Source organism: Varroa jacobsoni, unplaced genomic scaffold (assembly GCF_002532875.2).
Source record: "Varroa jacobsoni isolate VJ856 unplaced genomic scaffold, vjacob_1.0 scaffold_337, whole genome shotgun sequence".
NCBI classification, from domain to species: domain Eukaryota; kingdom Metazoa; phylum Arthropoda; class Arachnida; order Mesostigmata; family Varroidae; genus Varroa; species Varroa jacobsoni.
Genome location: NW_019213239.1, coordinates 71,415 through 88,824, shown reverse-complemented (window position 1 = coordinate 88,824; position 17,410 = coordinate 71,415). Strand labels below are relative to the sequence as shown.

At 39.3% G+C, this 17,410-nt stretch overlaps 1 protein-coding gene and 1 long non-coding RNA gene across 4 annotated transcripts in view; one reads left to right on the top strand and one right to left on the bottom strand.

Annotated features, from left to right (window-relative positions):
* LOC111259473 (uncharacterized) overlaps positions 1 to 5,948 on the bottom strand; it is a 10,491-nt gene extending 4,543 nt beyond the window's left edge. The window contains exons 1-3 of one of the 3 annotated variants that reach the window (XR_015310603.1): positions 5,002 to 5,948; positions 4,129 to 4,206; positions 1,078 to 3,465 (exon numbers count right to left, since the gene is read on the bottom strand). This is a non-coding gene — a long non-coding RNA (uncharacterized LOC111259473). Of the gene's footprint in view, positions 1 to 6; positions 3,466 to 4,128; positions 4,207 to 5,001 lie in introns of those variants that run through there. The other 2 variants (XR_015310602.1, XR_002679652.2) reach the window with 2 other exon arrangements.
* A 249-nt stretch (positions 5,949 to 6,197) lies between these two features.
* LOC111259471 (tubulin beta chain) lies at positions 6,198 to 12,942 on the top strand (the record flags this gene model as incomplete). The annotated part of the gene is given in 5 exon segments (XM_022831517.2): positions 6,198 to 6,308; positions 6,512 to 6,756; positions 7,646 to 8,076; positions 9,802 to 10,007; positions 12,324 to 12,942. Coding segments are annotated over 5 exon segments (1,202 nt in total), but the record flags the coding sequence as incomplete, so codon positions are not given.
* Positions 12,943 to 17,410: the final 4,468 nt, after the last annotated feature.

Here is a 17,410-nt window from a genome sequence, read left to right as displayed (position 1 = left end):
CTTTTAGCATTTTCGCTTGGTAGAGGGCCCTAGCCCCTCGCTTAGAAAGCCTTCTGGACGGCTTAGCTGTCAGCTGATGATTGTTTGTGTTGCAATACTTAAGAGAGCTTTGATGATCCGGCAGGTGTCCTCGACCAGGAACTATGTTGTCTGTAAGTACTAATCATGTATAAACTTTCTCTTTAGGGAGCTTTAAGTACTGAACGTCAAATCATTTTTGTGACTTCATCAACCAGATTTCTATTTCAACTTCATACGGCGGGTATCGCCGGTCTAGTATGTGGCCACATTGGCCAATCCTATCCAACTCCCTTCGTCGTTTCGTGCTTTCTTAGAGGATTTGAGCAACGCGCGGTCGGACTCCAGCGAAGAAATATAGCGTGGAGCTCCAATTTATGCGGGGCGCCACCCCGACGGGGGTGGGCTTTATTCCTCCGAGACTCCTACTCAATACTTTTTAATTTCTCTCTTATACACCACTTCGATAATCTGCTTTTTCAAGTAATGGCACTACGGACTGTTTTTAGCGGGTGGCTGGGGCCACCGGGTCACTAGATCGGGATCAACTCGGTTGGGTTTTCCGGAAAAATTATCTTCCGGCTCATCTTGCAAAGCAAAACTTTAAGTGTATCTGTCTCTGTTAGATTGAAAGACCCAGTTTAGAAAAGCCTTATCCTCTCCACCGTCAGATTCATGGTGAGTCTGCTTCCTCTATTCTAGGTCTCTTTGGACAAATGAATGTGGCTTATGAAACCCCGAGTCTCGTTTGTGAGAGCAGCCACAAGGCCAGAGTTCAGGTAACTGTTTCTGGTATATCCCGAAGCAGAGCAGTGAGCCAATATATAGAGGTCTTTCGGCATAGTACGCAGAAGAATCCTCTCTACCATGTGTACATACATCAAAAAAGCCTGTGCCCCGTAATAAACTGCGGAAAGTAGAAAACTAGTGCTATCCCAAACTTTTAATTCCTGGCTTAATATTTAGCGTTACAAGTAGATCATTTATTTTATCTTTCGTCTAGTATCGTTTCTTTTTGATCAACTAACAAGCCTGCCCATGTTGTTTCCTCTTCCTTACCTTAGGTTTCGAGGTGTTGAACATGCTAAGTGCTGCCCATGCGCTGACCATGCTGAGTATTAGTATTCCTCGCACTTTGCAAATTTTCGCTTATGGGCTGTCCTTTTGCATTTTATTTCGGCATTATAATTGTTAGGCCTGTCTTTCGTAGCGTTTGCACAACGAACGTGTACCGATCTCGTCATGGCCTTGTTGAGGATGGTTACCAAGTACAGCGCTGTCATCGATGTTTTGATTTTATCCCCTTCTATTGTAAGGGTCAGCTGTGCGCATGTTTTCTTGCTAGCTAAGGGTACTGCCCCCGACTTAGTCGCTGCTAGCTCCATAACTGATTGACTTTTACGTCCTTTGCGAAGAAAAGACTGTGACTGTCAAATGATCAGAGTAAATCAAAAGCTTTACTTCCAGCGGCACGTTGAAGAACCGCGCCGCAGGTGATATTCCGTTCTCCAAGTAACTCCTATTGTCATGTCAATTGTGCACCTTATTGGTAACTATTCAATCTTTCATTTTCGTTTGCTTGTGAGATTCACACTCTTCGTCGCTTACCATTTGTTTTTCTATCATGGCTTATTCTTGTTGGTTTTGTTATATATTTTGGGAGAAGAAGGTAGAAGGAGGTGCAAATTAGCCATTTATTCTGGTTTCTTTAGCTATCTCAATCATTACATCAGTAGAAAAGTATTTTCATCATCTCACTTATTCCTCTTGAGTATGTTTTGTATTTCAGATACGATTTTTCGTTCCATTATCCTGCTGTAGATTATCCACATCATTGATCTACGAAGCTTGTGGTGGATCGTAAAGGTCTTTATTCTAGACCAACTTTTCTGCATTAAGGATAACCTCCTCTGACCTCACTCGCACAAGGGTTCATTAGTTCCAGCTAGAATGTTATTGAATTGGTTTGCGATATGTGCTTGCCTGGATTGAAACGATTGTCAATACTGGATTCGGTGTTGCGGCGGACCTATTTGACATTGTCCTAAGGATGTTCCGTACTTTTTATACGGTAGTTGGTATCCCAATATCCTTCAACACAAGTCATATTAATTAATTGTCCTTTTTCCGCTGGGACTTATTTGCAACATCAACCATGTGTGATTTTATACGTTCCACGTGGTTGCCGTTGTTTTTTCGTTGTTCAATGTGAGGGTCACAGCTGTTCGCTTGGTATGATTTAGCTTATTTAGCCCCGCAATTTCCCCCTAGAAGTAGGAAAATTTTTTTTAGTAGTGTGCACCTTGTTGTCTTAGGAAAAGATTTTTACGTGTTTTTTTTTGCACTATTTATCTAGCTGAATTTCGGTCACATGAATTAGTGGGCTGCTCTGAGCTGTTCATTCAAGTTTGTTGTTCATTTTGTTGTGACGTGGCTTCTTATAGATGTTTCCTGCCTCGCCTCTTTGAACTGGTAAAAAAAGCGCTGTTCCAGGATGCTATCATGGTTTTCAACGTTGAAAGGTCACTTCCCTTTTATGTAGTTTCCTCCATTCAACATCCATTGGCTACTGCGTGTGTTGGCTTTTTGGGATCTACTGGTTATATTTGCTTCTTTCTCTAGAGTTCTTGTCGGGACTGTGAGGTATAGTAGGATAAGATGAGATCTTTCGTGTATTTTTTTAATGCCGTCTAAAGATAGTAAACAAGCTTTGGCGTTCTCTAAGATAAGTATTTCCTTTGTTTTTTTGCTTTAAAGGAAGCGTTATTGCTTAAGAATGGATAAACAGGGCGACACTGTACGCAATATTACGTGTTGCTTGTTAGATAGAACGTTTGTTAATCACCCTAAAATACTCCTAAAGTATTCCTAAAGAATACTCTATTCTTCTTTGTTCTTCCGCTTTCTCGTTTAGTGGAATTGGCTAAATGGTTTATATCTTGCTGCTTCGAACTCGAGTTTTCACTTAAGCAAATGGAAATACTTCCAAGTATTACCACGCCGATGCAATAAAAAAGCATTGAATAATATTTATACTCTGCAAATCAAACGGACTTAAATGTAGGTAAGCCCGCGTGAAATGCTTACTGAGTATACCCGCTTTCGATGAAGTACTCGATGCCTCCCTGTATTGGCCATTGGGTGTCATAATTTTACACATAGCTCTCCACTGTAAACGGCGGTAATGGATCCTGCTCCAGAATCCGCTTTCGATGAAGTACTCGATGCCTCCCTGTATTGGCCATTGGGTGTCATAATTTTACACATAGCTCTCCACTGTAAACGGCGGTAATGGATCCTGCTCCAAAATGTAGAGTCCTTTCGAATTTTCCATAGCGTCGAAAAGAGGTTGTCCTTCAGTTGTTTTCGTTGAATGACACACTAGTTTTTCTGATCCTCCGCTTGTCCTTCATTGCTTCCTACAAAGGTTCGATGTATGGTAGATATCTACTACAAAGGACATAGAAAATTATTTCTGAAACTAGAAAGTTTAACGGTAACTATCCACATGCAGAGGTCTATGTTCGCAAACACTTCATGAACTGTTGGTAAGCTCCTAGGATCGCGTGTTTATTTAGTCCTATACTTTAGTACTCCTGTGGGATTCACAGATTTACAATTCGGTACTGTATAGTGTATATAAGATTCTAAGGTAAATCGTACACCATGGTTATTGGATTTGTTTTTTTGATTCTTATTTTGTTTTCCCTTGGCTTACATGATTGAGGTTCTAGAGTGCTTAATTCTTTAGGAGTTTGAGCGTAAGTGCTATGTGTTTTGCCTGGACTTAGGTCGGGATGGAAGCCTGACCTGCGTCCAGGCAAGTGAAGTCCGAAACAAGAAAAATTATTGCGTTATTAAACAAGCAGCTACTTGTCCAAAAAAGCCGTTACCCAAACGCGCGGTATCGGTTGCTAAATGCCTCTTCGAATACACCTACTCGAGGTAGTCTTTTTGAAAAATGCCTAATATCTACAATTTGACATTGCATATCAAAGGGACGATCGCGAATGCCGATTAATGTTTAGTAGAAGTAATTTACTTGTTGAGATTAATCGTACCATTTTTAGTCAACGCCGTCAAAGGGTTTCTAGATCGGCAATGGCATACCTAACTGTCACAGAGTAGAATCCCCATGGTACAGGTACGATGAAGTGGAAGAACAGATCGTTACCGCTTATTCTTTCGCTGTCAGAAAAACAACAAAAAACAGTCCAAAATAAACATCTTTTAGTGCGTTTGCCTGCGACCACACACTGTATGTTTTGCCGAATCGCGGTATCAGGTAAATCGAACGCCCGGTGACGCAGTTAGCGGTCACAGCTGAATGTTACTCGAAATGTACCGAAGATATTCTTGTAGTTTCATCATTTTCAGCAGAAATGGGAACTCGATCAGGCTAAACTAAAAAAGACACATGTTTTTCCATGTTCTAAGTGTAAAATATGCATTGAGATATATTTTAGTTACTTTTAATGATATATAGTACAAGTGCTCGTAATAAGCATGGCCGTTGAGGCAGTATTCGTATCCATAACCGTTCCTAAAGCGAGGTCAACGTCGTAGCTCACAACCGTTTCTATGGCTTTTGTTGTTTTGGGACAAATTATATGTTCCCCGAAACAGTGAGTGGCAGACGCTTCGAAAACCTGCCCGTAAATGTTTGTACCGTATTTTGTACCTATCTAGGTGTTACATACAACCTAGTTGGGACTAATTGTGTGGATGCAATTTATCCACAGCAGCTGAAGTTGTCACAGGTCTTGCTTCTTAGATTCTTAAAGCTTCAGCTCATGTTCAAAATGCCTATTTTAACATGTGACAGATCAGTTTGTCAGTATGTCGATAACGCAGGTTTTTGTGCGATCTAATGTACATTTTAAGTTTACAACGCACAATCAGTTATTTTTCTCTGCATGCTAGAATCTAACTATATTATACACTACACCCAACCAACATGGCTAACATTTTGACATAAATTACCTGTGTGTGTGACGGCAATAGCATGGGTTGGCACTTAGCTAACAAGGCATCAACCCTTGTCGGCCTGTCTGATTTTGAGTACTTTTCGAATCTGACGTCAAAGTATAGTCGATCTGAAAATCATTTACAAGCACGTGGATTGAATCGACCTTTAAGTGGTTTATCGTGCGAAGGTCTGACCGTTCGACCATCGGCTGACGTACATTGCGCGAATGTAGGTAGAGTCCGGCGTTGCCTGATTCAAACTATACCAATACTACTATCAGAAACAGACGTCATTATTAAAGAGGCAGCTGTTCGCCGACAGCGCCCATGTGTCGAAATACAAATACGGGCTTAGTAGGGTAGAATCTACACACGTATGTTTGACTAGTTACGATGTGGTGCCCATAATGAATTTCCTAAATCATATATGAACCTTGAATGAAAGCAAACGACATTTAAAACAAATTTAAAAACAGATTTCAAGTGAATTTTTCAATAGTGCGATAACGAGACACCGCTAACCTTTTTGCAAATTTATGCTACACAGTGAATAACTATATCGGCATTTGTCGAGCCTATTTTAAGCGATTTTATTACCTAGATATAAGCCATTCGAACTATACGTAAGCTCTCTCTCATTTAAGACGGCACAACTTAGAAAAGCTGCTGATCGAAACGGATAATTATTTCGAATTAGCAGCTATGCACTGCTAGTTACAGTCCCCACGCCTGATACTGTATCGAATGAGTAATGGTGCCACCATGTGACATTTTTTGACAAAAAAAAAAAATAACGAAAAATATCTTCACTATAGCTATACGTTATCAGTACTTCCTCTAAATGCGTTTATCTAAATGTTCGATTTGGCCAATATCATGGAACGGATTGATTTTTACGTCATAGTATTAAGAAGAGGAGATATGATTTTTGGTCTGCGTTTAACCAAATCACCATGCATTAACCAGTATGTACGTAGGGAAATGTTTGGTTAGAACTTTCCAAGTTCATGAAAATAGCGTAGCGTTCTCCTGCTCTGAAAGATTATTAGGCCTAATGTTCCAGCCTCCTGGCTCATGGGTACGTGTGTGTGGTATCGCATGAAAAAGCCCATATTGTACTGCGTGCACTCGTACAACATTCATGTATGCTATAATAATCGTTCTAAAAGTAGGCCTTTGGCTAATACGTGTAATAATGTTCATTTAACTAGGTAAGAAGTATGTACCTCGAGCGATTCTTGTCGACTTGGAGCCCGGTACAATGGACTCGGTTCGGGCAGGTCCTTTTGGAGAACTCTTCCGTCCCGACAACTTCATCTTTGGTGATTATTGTAATAGTTTCTGTTATACGAGCGATAGGCTCGGCTTGAAGTAAAGATTTTTCACTTGTATACTCATAATTGAATATGACCTAAATTTAAGTTTAATTAATATCGTAGCTTACCGAAACCGGCATTGCTTCTTGAACAAATGTAAAGAGCTAAAAATCATTAATACTTAATGTTCCGCAATTAATTTATTCTAGGTCAGAGTGGTGCCGGAAACAACTGGGCAAAGGGTCACTACACAGAAGGCGCCGAATTAGTTGATGCTGTAATGGATGTGATTAGAAGGGAGTCAGAGAATTGTGACTGTCTACAGGGCTTCCAGCTAACACACTCACTCGGTGGAGGCACTGGATCTGGTATGGGGACGTTACTCATCTCAAAAATACGTGAAGAATACCCAGACCGGATCATGAGTTCTTTTTCCGTTGTCCCATCGCCAAAGGTTCGTCGCATTGACGCCCAGGCATATTATGATTCTTCGATTATACGATACTAATTCCTCAATTAAAAAAAAAAAAGTCTGCTCAGCTACTCCGTGTGAAGGCGCAGATTTCAATTGCAAATCAAATAATATTGACAGCTGGTAACTTTACCGTTATTTCGGACGCATTGTTAACTCTCACGTCGTCAAGTACCATTAGGTGCCAATACGAGAGACAGCTCTATAATCATTGTTTGGGTTAGCACGTTCAAATTTATTTAGCAAATTTAATCTGTTTGTCTTCTGAGGGCCAAATCTTTTAAAAGAGCATACAAATAACTTTTACACGTCACAACGCAGCGAAATAAAATGTCAGGTTATTCACTTTGTCTTTAGCCTTTTCAGTACAGCCTACTCGTTTATATAGATATATACATATGTATGTGGATTCACGATGACTTGCTACGCTATATCGTGCCTGGCTCATCTCTCTTTTTCCCTTCCTCCCTTCGTCCCGCTTCGTCTGATCTTTGGTAGGACTGTGGTACCCCCAACAATTCCGCCTCTCCTCCACTCAAAGCGACTGCTGTATCGAAACACAAAAGTCAGATTGATCAAATAGGAAGCGGGATGCTAGGTCGGTTGAACTCCTCCCAAGGCGATTCTGCTTTTATAGCCCAATTCCCCCTGTGACCCTTGATTCGCGCATTCGGGCGTCAACAACGACTAGGGTCTCGTATTGTAAGACAAGCGGCACATTGTGCTGGTAGGTGCCCTACCTCCATTCCCTGATCAGGCACCTTCCTCCTGTACATTGTGCGTTTGCTTCCACAACCTCCTTTTCGCAGGAAAGGTTTTTTCTTGAACATTATAAATGTCGTGATCGTTCTACACCGTTTTAACCCTGCAGGTCTCTGACACAGTCGTCGAGCCCTATAATGCCACACTTTCGGTTCACCAGCTTGTCGAAAACACCGACGAGACCTTTTGCATCGACAATGAGGCTCTCTACGATATCTGTTTCCGTACGTTGAAGCTGACCTCGCCAACCTACGGTGACCTGAACCATTTGGTATCGGCCACAATGTCTGGCGTTACCACGTGCCTTCGCTTTCCTGGCCAACTCAATGCCGATCTTCGAAAGCTCGCAGTTAACATGGTACCGTTTCCACGATTGCATTTCTTCATGCCGGGCTTTGCCCCGCTTACCGCCCGTGGCTCACAGCAATACCGTATGCTCTCGGTGCCGGAGTTGACCCAACAAATGTTCGACTCTAAAAACATGATGACGGCCTGCGACCCCCGACACGGCCGGTATCTGACCGTGGCTGCTATTTTCAGGTGAAGTAAAAAATATTTATTTTGTGATGAAGCCTCTCTCTCTACTACGTAATTTTTCAGCCTTAGAAATCAACTAACTTCATTCACCGCTTGTTCTATGTTCAATCGACAGAGATCAAGTACAGTGACTTAAATTACCCGAAGAGATGATAGGAAAATTAAAAGTCGTAGAGTTAACGTCCAAATTATCGTTACTATTGTCATATATTTTATTGCACATCTGTTGATCGGTTAACATTCATATATATTCGTGTAGTATATCTACATGAGCAATTTCTTATCTGTCATCAAATCATTCGGACTGATTTTGTCCCATAACTTATCGATTAACTAGATGTGCTGCCATTTTGTGATTTTCATATCTGGCGCAAATTGGTTATGTATCTAACAATTTTTTTTTTTTCTCTAATTTAGGTATGTTAATGCTTTCCGTTTAGTGGGTTAGATTATTTATCTAGTGTGCGTTCAATGAAAATGAATCAATAACATAAAAAAACAAGCTAGTTCGAGGTAAAGTAAGTTCTTAGTAAGTAAAGTAAGAAGCTTAATTGATAGAAGCATTGCAAAACAGTGCTCGCTAATCCTGAACTTTCGAATTGTTTCAGTAAATGTATGATACACAAAAAGCCCGCAGTCGAAAATTTATCGTGTCATGTCTGCCAGTCTGCAACAATAGTAATAAATGTATTTATTTGAATTGCTATCAGGAGTCATACAAAATAAAACTGCTATTAGTAAAATCAGATCAAAACGTTTACCAAGATGTGAATATCCGGTGACGTTAGGGTATAGCCTGTAGCACCAACGGCTTTCTGGGCCTTCACTAAAATCGACTGATATATGCTGAACGCGTGTACAAAAAGTCTTCATAGTAGGAACGGCACCGTCACTCGCCGGGAAAATCCGTTAGCTTCATTTAGTAATTATCAAGATCAAGTTATGACTTTTTTTCTTGCCACGCAACCTCACAAGGGCTCCGCATTGTAGCAAATTAGGACGACAGCTTCCGTGCCATGGATTATATATTGCGTTATACCTAAAAAGCAACATATTAAAACACTAGGGAACTGCATGCATTTTCATCAGATCTAACTACTAGTTTATGAGGAAAAAATTCAATGCACAAAAGATAGCGAATGAAAAAGATTTTTTATTGGCAGTATAATTCTTAGATACACATTTATCTAGTTAGGTATCTCGAACAGTGAGAAAAACAGCGGTCTTAACTGTGTTAGGATATAATTAAAATTGTATAGCAAATATGGTCGATTCTTTTAGAAGTTATGGAAAATTCTCCAAACCGAATCAGCGATTTGAAATTTTGTCATCTGCACCCCTGATAGCGATTAGTCTATAGCTTCCTTTAATTTTTGCTAATCATTATTGATCTTTTTTTGTATGCTAAACTTTTATGTCCTCCATAAGGAAACCTGAACTATTTATGAACCTGCAAAATTGCACAGTAAATGGAAACCATATGATTTTTCTCTTAGGCGTGTCGATTCGCTTGTAAAGCCTTCAATATTCTGCCAAGTAATTGGCAATAAAATCCTGTTAGAAATAAAAATGATGCGCTTTTAAGACTTCACAGAAGCTTCACACTGCTAAAGCGCGTTCGAATATCGCGCTGTTATGTTATACCACTACTTATTGCCTTTTATTTAGATCTCTTTATCTCGCACACTTTTCTTTTATTTCTAATTTTAGTTGTTTAATTCTATGCAGGGGCCGGATGAGTATGCGCGAAGTTGACGAACAGATGCTTGGTGTTCAGAATAAGAACTCGTCGTACTTCGTTGAATGGATTCCCAACAATGTCAAGACTGCGGTCTGCGATATTCCTCCACGAGGCCTTAAAATGTCAGGAACCTTCATTGGAAACTCAACAGCTATTCAAGAAATCTTCAAACGTATCTCAGAGCAATTTATGGGTATGTATTAAATAGAATTGATGCAGTACCGGGTACTGCCAGAAAATGAAGGTACCTTTGGTTGAATTGCAGGTAAGGCGGGCTGGTAGGTATATTACTTGCAATGAACTTGTCGAACTCCAAATGGCTTATCGTTTGAGTCTTTTAATTAGGGTAACGTTAATAAAACGCTGCAGCTTTTGTAGTAGTTTGAATAAGACATTACCATTGATCAGTACAAATTTCCATGTCAAAAAAGAGATTGGCCTTCGTATCTGTACCAATTAGACATGTCTCAATTATTTCATATCAGGCCGCTTCTTTGAAGCAATTACCATCGGATTGAATACACATCTGTCAGAATTTTGGCATTTTGAAAAGATTTTTCGAACTTCAGGAACTTCAGTAGGAACAGACTTCAGTTCTGTTCTCATTTTCTGTAGGATTTTTTATCGCATTTGTTTTTTTTTAATGTCAAGGATTTGAAAGATAAAAGTTGCAGGAGACTCGGGCCTGATGAAGTTGAGGTTCCTTTTTATGTAGGTTAAGGCTCTTCTGAGAGTTTTGTTCTGAGAGTTTGAGAATCTAGATTTTTTGGCACAATTTTTACTGTGAGTTTTTCGCTTTCGAAATTTTTTTTGCAAAACGGTTCTACATTATTTGTCTGCGCTACCTACATAACTCCCCTACGAAGTCCCAGGAAATGATGCAGCCATTTTCTGTTACAATTTGATCTATCCTTTCCAAACTTGCGTCCGTAGTCGTTGTGATGGGTCTTTTAAAACGAGGACCATTTTCAAGGCTTTTTTGTACGCCTTAGAGGTATAGGTACTATTCGGTCCCCCCGGCGCTGACTTACGGTCTAGTTTTCAGAAGCGTTCTACAAAGCTGGCATATGCACGCATTTTTGTGCTCCGATCTTTTTCCAGGAAAACTGTGCAATTTAAAGTCACTTACTGCGTAGTTCTGGAAAAAGACAAAGTATATATCCGAATTCTCCAAAATTTGGTGTGAAAGGCAAACAAGCAGGCGAGTGCAGCTAGGCTGGCCATAGGTTGGCCTTTAACCAACAAAAGTCGAGCGTTTGGTCTTTCGGTTTTTGATGTAGCTTTTGCTTTGTAAAGCATTTTTAGTGAATATCAGTTAACTACAGCCTTCCGGGAAAATATAGCCTTTTTTTTGCAATATATATATATATATATATATATATATATATAGGAAACTATTAGTTCTGTTAAACTTTGGAAAAGGCCTAACAGCTGTGTGGGATTCCTTCTAACAAAATTATAGACTGCCGCGAAAATGACTTTGCGTTTCGCATCGAAAACTAAAGTCGCGTTTGCCTGTCCACGATCAGATGACTTTCCATTGGCTTCATGGCTGAGTTGTATGGTTTTGCTATAAGAAATCAATCGAATCAGGTTGTCGGGCATAATTGTCTGGCAAGTTTTTGCTACCGCCTGATAGTTCGAGCGTTCTTCGATGCCATGTTTCAAGTGTCGTTAATAATTTGCTCAGACATCTCCGCTATCCGCGGAGTTTGGGAATTGGCGCTGTCCTCGGGCGCTCGAATAAAACTACTCCTTCATCAAATAAAAAGTAGTACGTGGATTTAGTACATTGCTAAACTGTTTATGTCACACTGTATCCAGTGGTCTACCTCGTTAGTGACCGTTGGGTGTGGCCTGATTTTCGTCACATCACGAGAATCGATATATATATTCGCTCAAAGCGGATTATAAGTGTCACTGTAGGCACAGCCACTGTTACCTACACCTACCTATTCTGCTACTGTAGTTAGCGACTACCTTCCTTTGATGATAAAGGCTTGGCAAAAACCAGTCGTTATGTAGTATCCATTTGTGGTCTTGCTGGGGTGGACTATAATGAGCATTGCACAACAATCTATTTTATCTATTGTACGTGTGTTTATGCTGCACAGCGGCAAGTACATAGCCAGTAAATATCAATAAATATGCAAAACGAACTGTTATACTTTTTAGGGGGGTGTAATAACGAAATGATCGGAATCGCTCCTTTGTTTGAGAGAATTTTTCGGTCTCACGATGCCATAGCTTTCCTGTAGTCTAGACGTTGTTTAATCGTGGCAAACGGTGATTCCGTTACGTACAGGTTCACAAAAAATCGCAGATAAGTTTCAGCTATGCTTTCAAATCGTATCAATCGGCGTCCTCCTAGGCTTTTCAGTTATCTGCTCATAAATTGTTTATTTCTTAAGCTGTTTTGCCTAAATCAGAAAACATATCGTAAATAATTTTATAGCGCCATAGAATATTAACCTTTTGCAATTTCATGTCTGCGTTCTCGGTCTTCTAGCGATGTTCCGCCGAAAGGCTTTTCTTCACTGGTATACAGGCGAAGGTATGGATGAGATGGAATTTACTGAAGCCGAGTCGAACATGAATGACCTCGTGTCTGAGTACCAACAGTATCAAGAGGCAACGGCAGACGACGGGGACGTCGAGGCAGAATTTGAAGAAGGGGAATATGAGCGTGAAGTGCCACAGGAGGAAGTAGCTGAATAATCGAGTAATTGGGTTGTGAAGGATCTAAAAGTTCGAAAAATCGAACTTTATTCAGCCACGCACTGAAGTTCAAGTACGAAACGGACAAATTATCTATTTTTATATATTAAACGGCTATTTATTAAAAAAAAAACAAACAACCACGTAGTTCTTGTAATTACTTGCCTATGCGTCGACTAATTTAGAGGGAAGGAAGCAAAGCTTCCAGTTCAGTCAGGTGCTACGGAGTTGTTGAAATTTGGCAAAATATTATTAAGATCCAATAATTAGGCTTAGAGGGTGGGAGATATAGCGTTACGAACCCGAAATCTTTAAGGCAATTTCTATTTTCTGTGTTTGTTTCACAAATAAACCAAATAGCCTTTCGTAAAGGTGGCTGCAGGATGTTCCTTGCTATTGTTCATCAAACACTTCGATGAGTTTTATTATGTGTTACTGGTTTGTCTAGGCAGTACGGAGCAGATGGTCAGGTCTTCATTATGTATATGGTACTTCATCGGCTCAATTACGCAAAATGACCTATTTAACTCGTATTCAAGTAACGGCAACGATGCTTTTCCCGAGCCTTTGATTTTTGAGTTCCTTTCGTCGCCAATCGGACCTCTCGTACTTGCTAAATGGTGTTGCGGTGCCTGTGGTTAGGACACTACAATAGGTAAAAATATATCTGTTGCACATGCGTTATAATATATAATTGGGCCTTGCGCGATCGGAGCTAGCGTCGAAAATGGGCTGCTTTCGACGTGACCTTCATTACGCTGACCATTCTCATTAAATCTCGCTAAATATGAACGTGTTTTCTCGACACGCAATTAACGCTCGTACACTTTGTAACATCGAGTGTATGTCCGATGACAAAGATCTAATTTCGACGACGTTACTCATAGTATAATCAGTGGCGACGTTTTTCGGTCTAAAAAAAAACATTGATTGTTTGCCAGGAAACGCCAGATGTCAGGTTCAGATGTTAGCAAGTGTTCAAGGCCGAACTTTGCTGATCTCAATTAGGCGAAACAGACTATCGAGCCATATGTCACAGCACCGTACGTAGGCAAATATTTTGGGACATATATAACACACCGTAAGAAAATGTTAGGTCAACCTTCGATGAGCATTTTTTCCCATTAATTTGAAGTTACATTATCAACTTATAAGGTAGGACAAAGATGCTTACTGTGCCAGGTCATTTTTCTCCACTTTAATAGGACAATGCCAGTAGCATTTATGTTAGACGTATTATACAGCGTTATTTAGTATGTTTATTTCAAAATTGAAATTGTTTGGAAACTCTATTCAAGACAGATTTTTCATTCAGTTTAATGTGACGTTAGGTTGACGTGAACATATAAATAAATGCATTAGTTCTACGAGTTACCTTAACTTTTAAACGTCCGTATTTAACGTATCGCCGTCTACGAATGTCGTTAGTTAACTGTAACTGTATTTCGTACGTTATATTCGTCCAAAGCCTATGCAAGTTTGATTTTTTTTTTGACAAAGATACGTACACTTCAATCACTAATTAAGATATTCTATGAAAGACAGAACTGGAAAATTAGCCTCATCGAAGCCACCAATGGCAATTAGCTGATCACTGGATTACCTATCAATCAACCGGAACATTCTCTACAGACTATAGGAAAGACAGTCAATTATGACTAAGTAGAATGTGGAAAATAGGGATAGCTTATCCAGCATATTATGAAGGCGCTTTATCCTAATAGCATAGCCCACGGTAATTTTTATTAATAGATAAAAACACATGTCAGGTCTCAATAACGCCTACATAAGCGTATTACCTATACGGAAACACATACTGCGCGTAGTAAAATTTATTTTCAAAACATAATATATATTGACATAAAAAATCTTCAAAACGTACTGAAGTATTTAATTTTAATAATCGCAGGTTTTTTTTTCTTTATTTATACAACATTTGTGATGTGTACAACCTATGTAGTTGTTACCTACACAACTGTGAGCACCCATCTTGCGAACGGTGAGATTTACCAGTCAAAATTTGGTAACGTAGTTTATCGGAAACCCAAAAACGTACCCAAACGAAACCCAAAAAAATGCAACTGTACGTTTCCTCGGAGTGCTACTGCTTTATAGATCTTTTATAAACGCCTTTATGTTTCCTTTGAACGCCATCTCGGGCATTAAATCTCCAAAATTTGGAACAATAAAGCTCTAACTATATTTTTTTAAATTGACATTTTTCAACTAGTTTGAGTTTACAGGTACTTTTGGGGAATTTTCGACCGTAATTATCTCCAGGTAGGCTTTCCTTCGAACTTACGACTTTAAAATGCGGCTGTATCTGGTGGTTCCTATCACCTATATCTATATGAAGCAAAAGCAATAAATATCAAAAAGCTTTTTTTGTTTTACTATTTTAAAAGAATACTTTTCAGTGATTACATACCAGATGTCTATATTCCAATGAGCTTCACGAAGTCTCTAGGAAACTCTCCGAAACAAATTCTGTGTAATTTTTTTTTTCGAAATTTTAGAAACCTTGGAAGTGTTCGATAGTACTAGATCCTTTTACCCTGAGAAAATAAATTATAGCAAGGTCTCGACTTTTAGCGTAAATCTTACCGTATCAGTTGTTAATGTACATTAGACAAAATGTGCTTTAGCGCCCTGCCTGTAAACCAAATCGTTCGCGGAAAACATAAATTATTAGCGCTAAATTTTTCGAAGAACCCCATTTTCCGATATGCTTGTTACGTATTACTGTTAAGCTTGACCGTGCGTCGCAAAGGGTCAAAAGTTTTATAGAAATCGCCTCGAGTGTGAAATGTGTAAGTTTTAACAGAAACGAGAAGTCAGACTTCAGGACGAAGCCTTTTGAACCCCCAGATTTTGCTCTGGCTAGTCGAGCTGGAGAGCCGACGGAATTCATAATGAACACATAAAAAGACGATGGCGTCTGCACATCGTTGTACGTGCTTCTTTAGCGTTTGCTTTGATTTGCGAAGAAATGATTAACGGTCGCTATCTCCAAAGGGATGGGAGACAAAGCTGGCACAACAAGTAGTGCAATTTAATATACACGGGTTGCTAAAAGACATAATTCAAAGAAATTTAATTATCACTGATGAATGGATATTAGGAAAAAATCAGCGTCAAACGAACGATAGAATTATTTTTCCAAGGAGACAATCCAAGTTCATTTCAGCTCCGGCCCGTCCTTGAAGCTCAAAAAGTGAAGCAGATGTGCTATCACACATGAATGTCACCCAGACGGAAAAATCTCGAAAAAACAACTACTTTACGTACCTACACTTAATTTTAATAAAATCTAAAAGTTTTTTTTTACAGAACACGACGAGAAAAGCGTCAGGAAGGCAATGGTGCGAGCAATCACTAGTGGCAAGTCCGCGAAATCTATCCGTAGACGCCACGGTGAGACTGGTGAGCCTAAATCTAACTGCAAGAACTGCGACTTACGATATCCAACTTATCTGAAAGAAGTTCAGTAATCGAGCTTTAACAATGGCAGGCGAAATCAGAGTCTCAAAATAGGCATTCGATCTTTACACGTCAGTCTGGTATATCTACTAGCTGATTCGTCATCGTTCGTTAAAGATATCCGCAGAATTTTCGCCCTGTGCAAAGCAGTAACGTATTACATCTTCATAGTTAGATAGACAGACAACAAACAAAACGACTGCAGACCTTTCTTTTTTACATCACTTGCAATCTACGGATCTTATCTGTAAACACACGAATTTTGCCTTTACCCAGTTATACCATGGACTAGATGAAAGCTGGATTTGTAAAATTTAGTACTGCAGATATCTTCCCGGGCAATGTAACTAAATCGGATCATTGAATCACCATCACTGAGCCCGCTAGTTCAGATACGTTGGGTTTTAAAGTAAATCAGAGGTTCCAATGTAGGCAAGTGTTAGTTTCATATATATATACGTAACTTCTATGCATGGGTTGTACGAAATAAACCTGACTGATTGCCATGCTTGATTCAATACCAGTCATGTTTAACTTACCGCTCATCTCAATCATATTTATCGCTGTCGTAGATTTTTGTTTTCTGACAGTGCCTGCTTCACAGAACCAGATAAAGTTACTAAGCTCGAACGGCCATTACTGTTGCTATAACAGCATAAATGACATTTATTTTTCGTAATTTTTTTTAATACTCAGGCTAAGTTTTTGATCGCTTGCTATTCCTCGAATCAAATTAAGCATGAAGATATTTAAGTCGGCAAAAAAAAACTTATCTTTTCCTTTGATGGTATGGTGAGTAGTGCCAAGTTATAAAACATCAAGCGTTCGACCCTATTCCTGCCCAAAAAGAGATATTTATTAAGGGAATAATTTGCCTATTCGAGCAAAGCAAACAAGTAAAAATTAGGTATTTAAGAGTGTCCGATATTTGGTCTTGTGTGATCTTCATTTTACTACTTGTTTCACAGGTACTCAGTATCAAAAATTTGTCATTTGTCTGATCAATTGAGAGCTCACCCGTGCAATCAGTAGTTTAAGATCATCAGGCCAACAGCTACTTTAAATTTGTAAAACAAGCGTATTTATATACATAAAGCAATAAAAATATAATTACAAGCAACTAAGTACTGAGAGAGCACCTGTATATTCATATTAACTTTATGATGAAGTATTTCAAATAAAAAAAAAAAGTGAACGATTTAAAAGGTATATAAGTTAAGTGACACTTAGAGAGTAAATTATATGTACTGCTGTTTAATGAACGTCACTCCTGCAGTGACTAACGGCATAACTTCAAAAAAGGAGAGACTTAACATGGAGAGAGACAAATCAAGTGTCTACGATACTCGACATCATCGAATCTCTGAGATTTCCTTGATGATGTTTAAATCTAGCTAA